The sequence below is a fragment of the Vigna unguiculata genome, chromosome 10, assembly GCF_004118075.2.
Source record: "Vigna unguiculata cultivar IT97K-499-35 chromosome 10, ASM411807v1, whole genome shotgun sequence".
NCBI classification, from domain to species: domain Eukaryota; kingdom Viridiplantae; phylum Streptophyta; class Magnoliopsida; order Fabales; family Fabaceae; genus Vigna; species Vigna unguiculata.
The window spans coordinates 32,575,772-32,586,396 of record NC_040288.1 but is presented as its reverse complement, the minus strand read 5'-3'; the positions used below and the strand labels follow the sequence as shown (position 1 = coordinate 32,586,396).

At 27.7% G+C, this 10,625-nt stretch overlaps 1 protein-coding gene across 3 annotated transcripts; it reads left to right on the top strand.

Moving 5' to 3' along the window:
- The first annotated feature begins 5,099 nt into the window (after positions 1-5,099).
- LOC114165933 (protein-ribulosamine 3-kinase, chloroplastic-like) lies at positions 5,100-10,164 on the top strand. Of its 3 annotated transcripts, none has more exons than XM_028050566.1 (9): positions 5,100-5,303; positions 5,635-5,794; positions 5,987-6,077; positions 6,179-6,253; positions 6,323-6,411; positions 6,537-6,655; positions 8,576-8,716; positions 9,260-9,336; positions 9,908-10,164. In XM_028050566.1, exons 1-9 carry the CDS (start codon positions 5,216-5,218, stop codon positions 10,052-10,054), a joined length of 987 nt encoding a protein of 328 aa, XP_027906367.1. In that variant the 5' UTR covers positions 5,100-5,215; the 3' UTR covers positions 10,055-10,164. The 3 variants fall into 3 exon arrangements, with proteins under 3 accessions (XP_027906367.1, XP_027906368.1, XP_027906369.1); XM_028050567.1 differs by having other exon boundaries at positions 5,194-5,303; positions 5,624-5,794; XM_028050568.1 differs by having other exon boundaries at positions 5,195-5,303; positions 5,642-5,794.
- Positions 10,165-10,625: the final 461 nt, after the last annotated feature.

Below are 10,625 nucleotides of genomic sequence, written 5' to 3'. Positions count from 1 at the left end.
TCTTTTATTGTAAAATAAGATAAATAGTTAAAGATATAAATAAAATAAAAGATATACAAAGATAAAATCGTACAAAATAAAGAGGTGAAATAAAATAATTACAAAAAGATAAAGATAAAAAATAAAATAAAAGATAATTTGCAAAAGAAAAAAAAGAATAAACTATATTTTAATTATTCTGTCTTTAATTTTAAATAAACCATTAAAGAGTTAAAGATATAAATAAAATAAAAGATACAGAGAAAAGATAAGATCATAACAAAATAAAAGATAAAATAAAATAATTACAAAAAGATAAAGATAAAAAACAAAATAAAAATAAAATTTGTAAAAGAAAAAATAATCATAATAAACCATATTTTAATTATGTTATATTTGATTTTAACTAAACTATTAAAATTACTTTATTTATTAAGATCGATAAAAATAATATTATTCTAAAAAAATTTTAAAATATTTATGAAATATCAAGTACTCCAAACCTATAGAGAAAATTGTAAAATAAGATAAAATTTACAAGATATAAATAAAATAAAAGATATACGAAAAAGATAAAATTGTACAAAATAAAATAAAAAGGTAAAATAAAATAATTACAAAAAATAAAGATAAAATAAAAAATAATTTGTAAAATAAAAAAATATAATAATAAATCATATTTTAATTATTTTATATTTTAATTATTTTGTCTTTAATTTTAACTAAACCATTAAAAAGTTAAATATAAATAAAATAAAAGATATTGAAAAAAAGATAAAATCGTAACAAAATGAAAAATAAAATAAAATAATTACAAAAAAAAAATAAGATAAAAAGAAAATAAGAAGGTAATTTGTAAAAGAAAAAACAAAGAATAAAAATAAACCATATTCAGTCTTCAATTATTCAGTCTTCAATTTTCACAAAACTATTAAAGATATAAATAAAATAAAAGATATAGAGAAAAGATAAAATCATAACAAAATAAAAGATAAAATAAAATATTGACAAAAAATAAGTAAAAAATAAAATAAAAAGGTAATTTTCAAAAGAAAATAATAATAATCATAATAAACCATATTTTAATTATTTTATGTTTGATTTTAAGTAAACTATATTAATTGATTTATTTATAAATATCGATAAAAATAATATTATTCTAAAATATTTTTAAAATATTTATGAAATATCAAATACTCCATATCTATAGAAAAAATTGTAAAATAAGATAAAGAGTTAAATATATAAATAAAATAAAAGATATAAAAAAATAAAACCGTATAAAATAAAATAATTACAAAAAGATAATGATAAAAATAAAATAAAAGATTATTCGTAAAAGAAAAAAATATAATAAATAACCATAATTTAAATATTTTGTCTTTAATTTTAATAAATCATTAAAGAGTTAAAGATATAAATAAAATAAAAGATATAGAAAAAAAATAAAATCATAACAAAATAAAAGATAAAATAAAATAATTACAAAAAGATAAAGATCAAAAATAAAATAAAAATCTAATTTGTAAAAGAAAAAAATAATAATATACCATATTTTAATTATGTTATTTTTTATTTTAACTAAACTATTAAAATGACTTTATTTATTAACATTGATTAACTAATATAATTCTAAAAAATTAAAATATTTGTGAAATATCAAAACTTCAAATATTTAAAAAAAGTGTAAAATAAAATAAAGATATAAAGATATAAATAAAATAAAAGATATAGAGAAAATCATAAACTATAAAATCCTTGGTAATTACTTGCGATTTTAAAACTTTTGGTATATATTCCTTGTATATAGTTTTAAATCTTTTATACTATAAAATAGTACTAAAAGTCCATTTTTTTACCACTGTAATACAAATCATTATTTATTAATGTTTTTAGCTAGAGCTAATAACTACAAGCTAGTAGTTAGTAGCTATAGAGCTAGAAGCTAGTAGTTGGTAGCTAGTAGCTAGAGCTAGTCACTAGCTACTAGCTGCAAGCTAGTACCTACTAGTCACTGGCTATTAGCTACAAACTAATGGCTACTAACTATTAGCTCAAGTTACTAGCTACTAGCTCTAGCTCTGACTACCAACTTCTAGTTTTAACTATAGCTATTAGCTACTATCTCTAACTCTAGTTACTAGCTTATAACTTTAGCTCTAACTCTAACTACTAGCTACTAGCTATACCTCTAACTATTAACAACCTTAAGTATGTGCTATGTGTCCATTTTTTTTATTTTAATATTTTTTAAAAATTCTTTTGCTACGTGTTAGATCAGTATCCTACCATGTGTCAATTCAGTATGTGACACGTGTCAAGTCGTTGTCCTAATCATTTGATGCATATTTTTGTTATTTTGATTCCAATGTAATCCCAATTTTATTTTTTTATTTCATCCCCTCTAATACTAAATTTAACTTTTATACAAATGTTATAATGATATAAAAAATGATATTTATATTACATATTTTTAACAATATTAAATTTATTTAAATTTATATTTTACCTTAAACTTTATATTAAACTTTTAAATTTATAGACCGATAAATTTGTATTTCAAGTATTTGTATAATATTATATATCAATAATTTCTATATAAATGTTAGAGTTGGTTTAAAAATAACAATTTTATAAATTCAAATCTAAAATTTTAAAACAACTTAAAATAAATATGTTTAAAATTTTAAAACAAAATATGAATAAATTTTAATGTAAAATATGAATTTAAATAAACTTAACATTATTAAAATATTTAATAAAAATATCAATGTTAATAAAAACATTATTATAACACTTATATAAAAGTTACATTTGGTGTTAATTTGGAGGGGATGAAATTGAAATATTTTAAAAATAAATAGGACTGAAATGAAATTAAAATAACAAATATATGGATCAAATTGAGGTTGAGACAATGATTTCACACGTGTCACCATATTGACTTGACATGTGATAACATTTTTTTTTCTTTAAAAATTAAAAAAAATTAGAATTTTAAAAATTTTAAAAAGTATTTAAAAATTTAAAAGTAAAAAAAAAACGATAAGCTGATAGTGACACATACTTAACAGTGTTATTACCATACTAACCGAATAAAATTAATTGTTACACATTTTAAAAATATGAACATATTTGAGACTAATAAAAATCTGACAACCTATTTGAGATTTTGGTATAGAAGCGATGATCAAACGAGTATTTTAACTTATAATAAAACAAAATATATTTATATTTTTTCTAAGAAGTTGGTCTTGTGCTAGACTTTTTAAGAATTTTTACCATGTGAGGTGTTATTAATAAAAGGTTAAAATTTTCCTTTGGTCTCCATTTTCGTAGCAAAATATCAATTTGGTCCCTCAATTTTTTTTATCTTAATTTAGTCCCTGTTTTGGAAAATTTGATGCAATCAAGTCATTTCCGTCAGCAGTGTAGTAACGGTGTTAAATGGGGTGTCACTAGGGATGGCAATTAGGGTCTGGCCCGCGGGCCCGGACCGCAGGCCCACAGAAGAAATGCGGGGCAGGTCAGGATAGTGAGCCCGCAGGCCCACGCGGGCTGGCCCGCAAGCCCGCATAAAATTTAAAAAAAAAAACTTGCACTTGTGTATATTAATTACTTCTTTTATGGACTTTTGCATTAACGTTTCAAATTCTTGTATAACTGGAAAAGACAAGTATTATGTAATTTTTAATGTGCTAAAATTTAAAAAATACATTGTGTATGTCATAGTATGAATATGATGAAAATGTTGAATTATGAATTTATCATCTAATTCCCCAAAGTCTTTACTTAATTTTGTGAACTTCTTAAAGTTTCCCAATTTTTAAACATTGAAAGTTTTATCATAAAAATTAAAAAAAATTATTTTTTTTTTAAAAAAAGCGAGCCGGCCCGCGGGCCAAGGAGTATGCGGGGCGGGCCAGTGTTTTTAGCCCGCATAAAGTATGCGGGACGGGGCGGGCCAGCCCGCGTTGTGCGGGCCTTATGCGGGCCGGGCCTAAACGAGCCGGGCCGGCCCGCATTGCCACCCCTAGGTGTCACGTGTCAGTTTCTGGATTTTTTGAATTTTTTTATTTATTTTTTGGATTTTTATTTATTTTTAAAAAAAATTTAAAAATTGTCATGTGTCAAGCTGACATCGTGCCACATAGCAGTGATAGTGCCATGTGTCACTATTAGACTGGGTGTCATTTCCCTATTCTCAATTTGGTCTCAGTATTTTAATTTTTGTCTCAATTTAGTCTCAATTTTTATAAAAATTGTGCAATTTTGTCCCTCTCCAAATTTAAACCAAATATAATTTCTGTATAAATGTGCATAAATATTTCTATAAAAATTGATATTTCAAGTAAATATTTTTAACAAGATTAAGTTTATTTTAATTTATATTTTACATTAAACTTTATTTAAAATTGTTTTAAAGTTGTTAATAGAGAATAATGCTAATAACAAAAAAAAATCATAAACTATATTTATATTTTATTACATCATACTTTAATATTATTTTTTATTTGAATTTATATTTTAAATAATTGCATATTTTTAAAATGTGTAAAATTTAATAATTTCTGTACAAATGTTTTAGTTGGTGTAAAAAGAATAATTATATAAATTTAAGAAAAATTAACTAGTTTATGTAACAATAAAAAACAAATAAATTTGAAATTTGAAAACAATTTTAAGTAAAATTGAATGTGGAACAAATTTAAATAAACTTAGTTTTGTTGAAAATATATAATAAAAATATCAATTTGAATAAAAAAAAATCAAATTTAATAAAAATATTCGTAAAACATTTATATAAAAGTTAATTTTTGTTTTAATTTGGAGGAGGAAGACAAAATTGTACAATTTTTACAAAAATTAGGACTAAATTGAGACAAAAATTAAAATACAAGGACCAAATTGAAAATGAGAAAATGACACCTGACATAATCGTGACATGTAACACTGTCACGACCACGTGGCACGATGTCAATTTGACATGTGACAAATTTTTAATTTTTTAAAAAATAAATAAAAAATAAACTAAACATTTTAAGATATAAATTGATTATTTATGTTACTTTTATTGATTCTAGAGAAAATAATAAAATTAGTAGAGGATTTAAATTTTATTCCTGGCATAAACTGGGCCAGATTTGTATTTTTATTTTTGTTGGGTGGGGCAGAACGTGTGATTGGTGGTATAAAGAAGAAAAGAGAGAACGAGGAAGTAGATAGGAGAAGAGAGATGAGAGTGATGTTCTCTTCAACATGCTTCACTTCACTTCCTCCATTTTTTCCATCTTCTCTCACCAAAACCACTAAATCATCACCAAGTACGTCCTCTCTGTTACTTCAACACATTCTAACTTCATTTATTCTACAACACATTCTCAATCACGCCTAAAATAATTTTATGGAATGTCTATACATTTGTCGCAAATCACAGTTTTATCTATTACACGCGATTTCCCTTTTGAATTTGTCTTTTTTACAGTTCTTATTGTAAGTGTGGGAAGTGTATGTATGAAAACTGAAGAAAGTTGTATTTCTCTTTGATTTTTTTTTTTTGGCAAAAAATTGTATTTTGGTTGAGTTATTTAATTTAATTTAATTGAGATGTATTAATTTGCTAGAGTTATTTCTAAATTCATAGTTATTTGCTAGAGTTCAGCATGAGCATGAGTGAGGATCCGGTTAGTGAGTGGATTCTTTCAGAAGGGAAAGCTACAAAGATAACCAAAATTAGCCCTGTTGGTGGTGGCTGTATCAATCTCGCTAGTCGCTATGATACTGATGCTGGTTCCTTCTTTGTTAAAACAAACAGGTATAGCAGATTAGGGATTGGACCTTCTGTTTTTGGTTAGTGCTTAAGTTGATGAGTTTTGCCTTATGATTTAATTTTGGTTTTGAATGTGTTGTGTTGTTTCAATCATCTTGGATTGGAGCAAAAGCTTCATTCATTTGCTTCTTATATATGACAAGTTCTATGTGGTTGAAAGTTGAAACTCTATATCAGGAGTATTGGACCATCCATGTTTGAAGCTGAGGCTCTTGGTTTAGGTGCCATGTATGAAACCGGGACTATCTGTGTACCTAAGCCGTATAAGGTGAGAATACTTAACATTTGTCTGTGACAGCTACAATTTAGTATATACTATCTATTTCATGCTGGAGCGCGCTTGAATTGACTTGCTGCTAGGAGTTGTAGTTTGGACCGCTACCTACTGGTGGTTCTTTCATCATCATGGAATTCATACAATTTGGTGCATCTAGAGGCTATCAGGTGAGAAACTAGAAATTGCTTCTGATTAGGAAAGTGTAAGCTTCTTAATTGGAATTTGGTGCTTCTCAGTCTGAACTAGGGAGGAAGCTTGCCGAAATGCATAAAGCTGGAAAGTCCAGTAAAGGCTATGGTTTTGATGTAGATAACACCATTGGCAGGTTTGATGCACCTTCTTCATGAAAATTGTCATCGTTGTTGTAAATGTTACTGTTATCATTTATCAGTTATCATCTTTTGTTTCTTCTAATTGATTGCTGAGAATGTAATGTATATTATGCTGTAGTACTCCACAAATAAACACCTGGTCATCAGACTGGGTTCAATTTTATGGAGAGCATAGATTGGGTTACCAGTTGAAGTTATTATTGGACCAGTTCGGCGACAGAACCATTTACGAAAAAGGTCAATATGTTCTGATATCTTCCCATTAATTAATTGTACATAACATGTTGTCCTTGTGAGTCTGTTTAGTTTGTGCAGAGATTATAAATTTTTATGGTAAAATCCATATTTGACGTAGAAATATAACTATAAGAAGAATAGGTGGCTTTAAGAAGAATCTCTCACAATGCTCTCTAAGGATTGTTTTTCTCTTCTCTACTTGAATCGATTTGTTACAATCCTATGCGTCTATTTATATTAGAATTTAAGTAACATAAGCCACTAGTTATGAACGGTTCATATCAACCAAACCATTAATTTAGTGAATTGTTTATAACTATTGACTATATATATATAAATGGATTTAATCCATACATTACAAATCTCCACCTTGGCTTGAATTCCATATGTCAAATAGCTTCCATAGTTCCTCTATGTTGCTCCACCGACTTCTAATGTCAAGTTACATTTGTAACTCCAACTAAGTCCAAACAACGTTTGAACTTTAACGATGGAAGAACTTTTGTAATCACATATGTTGGATTATCAAAAGTAGAAATATTTTCTACCAAAACATCACGAATGAAATGCATCCTAACATCAATATGCTTTGTCCTCTCATGATAAATTTGGTTCTTTGTTAAGTGGATTGTGCTTTGACAAAGCATCGTAACATCCTTTTGACTTACCGCTTATGTAGTTGCCATATATTCTGCCTTTGTTGTTGACAAGGTAACAGTGGATGAGGAGTTCATGTCTCCAGTGCCTTACTCAAATGCAGTTGGGAGTTTGCTATATGTTTGTGTACTAGACTAGATATTGCACATGTTGTGAGTGTTTAGTTGTTATATGGATAATCCAGGAAAGGCTCATTGGCAAGCTGTGAAGTGGATTCTTTGATACTTGAATGGTTCAACAGACAGGGGTTTAGTGTATGGAAGAGGAACAAACGGTAGACATGTTACTGGATTTTGTGATTCAGATTATGCAAGTTATCTTGATTGTAGAAGGTTCTTGACATATTATATTTTCACACTTAAAGGTAGTGCTATTAGTTGACATGCAACTTTACATTCCCCTATTGTCTTGTGAACTACAGAAGCAGAATATATGGTAGCTACAAAAGCGGTGAAGGAAGCTTTATGGTTTAAAGAGAAGAGAAAAGAAAACAATCCGTAGAGAGCATTGTGAGGGATAAAAAATTCATTGAGAATTCTTCTTTGTATTTTTTGTTCTTTTCATACTAATAGAGATTATTCTTAAAGCCACCTATTCTTCTTATAGTTATATTTCCACCTATTTCTTCTTATATTTACGATATCAAACCTTGTTATATCTTCTTTTTTAGACAACTTATACATATTTGCCCCTGCATAAGCTAATGGAGATGCTAATTTTCAATTTTTCTCCTAAAAAGAGCTTATATGTAAACTTATCCAAAGAGTTTCATAAAATCAAGCAGGTCAATACAACTGGAACTCAGACAGACTGGATACATAAGTTCATTGACAAAGGGAGAATAGGAAGCTCTTATTTTCCTGTGGATGGTAGTATATATTGAGACCTTTCCTTTAGTGACCGTTTCCTGTTTTCGCCCATTCTTCTTGTAGTAACCGATGATCAAATGTCGTACTTGAGAGTCTAACTGGAAGTAAGAATGTAGTACCTTGAGGGAAGAAATTAAGGCATTCCAAACATTTAATAATTAATTTAATCTATAATCTAAATCTCGAGTAAGAAATGTATTTATGGCAGAAATATTACATAAGAAACTAAGTAAAATCAAGCACTGTTAGCCATGTTACTCAAACTTGCCATTTGTTCATTCATGATCTCTGTTCATTACAATTTTGATTCTTTACTAGTATTGTTGACATAATGTTCTGTTTGTATTGGAACTCTCAAAATGACAATATACATGTTGCTTGACTTGTTCTACAGGACAGAGACTAGTGAAAAGCATTGGACGCCTGTTTGCCAACGTGGAGATAGAACCGTGCTTACTACATGGAGACCTCTGGAGTGGAAACATTAGCTCTAACAAAAATGGTGAACCTGTCATATTGGACCCTGCATGTTATTGTAAGTCAAGCATTTTCAAAGAGGTGTTGTATGGCAGCTAAAGTTTGGAACCAGATTAGCAGTTGAAATTCGTGTCAGGGATAATTTAACTCACAAAAATACAACAACAAAAAGCCTTGTACCGTAGGAACACAAAAGCACAAAGGAAAAGTAAGAGGGTATTGTTTGAATTCAAAAAATTGTAACTTGATATATGTGGCTCACAATATAATTGGCAGTCAAAATAGTAAAATAAATTATAAATTGGTGAAACTTGGTGAAGAGTAGACTTCTAAATCAGTTGTAATGTCATGTCTCTAGGTGAAAAAATTTAGCCTAATTTAATATTTTATCAAACACATTTTGGCCTAATTGAGTTAAGGATGGGAAATTGGAAGCAAGGTCAACTAAGTTGCATCCACAGAACTATTAGGTGTCAGCAAGGTGTTTTAAATTTGGCCATAGTGTGGCTAATGCAAACGTGCAATGTAAGACTATAATAATCATATTAGCTTTGAGAAAAAAAGGGCTGACAGTTGTGGCTATTGTTGTTTTATTCTGCAGATGGACACAGTGAAGCAGAATTCGGTATGTCTTGGTGTGCTGGCTTTGGAGGCTCATTCTATGATTCTTATTTTAAGGTGATACTGTTTGCCGACATATGGTATAAAAGATTCATAATAATATTGCACCACATTTTCTCACATTGTAGATTTCTTTCTGTTTTTGTTCGTTTGTATTGGAAAATATGTAATTAGTGTCTGATAATAGGCAGCCATAATCTTATAATTATGGTTATCTGAAAGTTGTCTCTTATTACCTTAATTGTGTATATCACTTATAAGTTCAATCAAAACTTTATTCTGTGGTAAACTTCTTAAATTAAACCAACCACAATATGAGGCTTTTTTTATATGTATTTGTTGATGTAAGAACAAATTATATTAAACAAAAGCTTCCAACAATGTTTCTCAGGCCAACCAAATCGCGTTTTGTCCACAAACATCTATCAAAGTTAGTTATATTATATGGTTTTTTTGTGAACTTTCCCTGAATAAAGTGAATATGTATTATTTTCTATCCGGATACAATAGCCATGTTTCAAAGAAACACCATCTTGCTTTTGGGTTGGCATGTGAAATGTTGGTTTCATAATTTTCTACTTTAAAAAAGCAATTTTTTTCTGATAACAGTTTCGCATGATCTCTGCAGGTGATGCCTAAACAACCAGGCTTTGAGGAGAGGAGAGACCTTTATATGCTGTATCATTATTTAAATCATTATAATCTCTTTGGTTCTGGATATCGATCATCTGCCATGTCTATAATTGATGATTATCTTGCATTTTTAAGTGCTTAGGATCAAATGCATTATCCTCAAAGTTGTGTAAGACCGAGTTTGTACATTTGTCTACATTACATTTCCCCAATTACCTCATTAATGAAATGGAGATATTCATGTATTGTATATACCATGTCTTTCTTTTGTGTCCCTTGGTCCTTGATTTTGTATTATGCACTTTTATATAATGCTGTGCAAGAGAGACTTATCTGTTTTTCATTGCTTATAAATATTTTTGTTTCATCCTTAAATTAAATTATAAAATACTTAATTCTTATATTTTATGAAAATCATGTAAAACATCATTTGCAATAAACAATAGAAGTGTTTTCCATATAACAAACAAAGTTTCATTATATATTATAATATCACCTTTAGATGTTCTGGAAATGATTTCATAAAATGCATACACGAAATAGTTTATAATTTAATTTAAGAAAAAACATAACTTTTCTTATAATAATTTAAATATAAAAAAATATTTAATCCTTATTGATAAGAATATGAAGTAAATAGGCAACTCCTTCCGGTACCCATATACTTTTTTCTAACTTTCACATAATCTAGAAGTATCTTGCTATATTAAAAA

Excerpts from the sequence above, each read along its gene's own strand:
- LOC114165933 (XM_028050566.1), top strand. The coding sequence starts at position 5,216 with ATGAGAGTGATGTTCTCTTCAACATGCTTCACTTCACTTCCTCCATTT. Across the intron at positions 6,656-8,575 it reads CAGAACCATTTACGAAAAAG|GACAGAGACTAGTGAAAAGC; the intron begins GTCAATATGTTC and ends CTTGTTCTACAG. Across the intron at positions 8,717-9,259 it reads ATTGGACCCTGCATGTTATT|ATGGACACAGTGAAGCAGAA; the intron begins GTAAGTCAAGCA and ends TTTATTCTGCAG.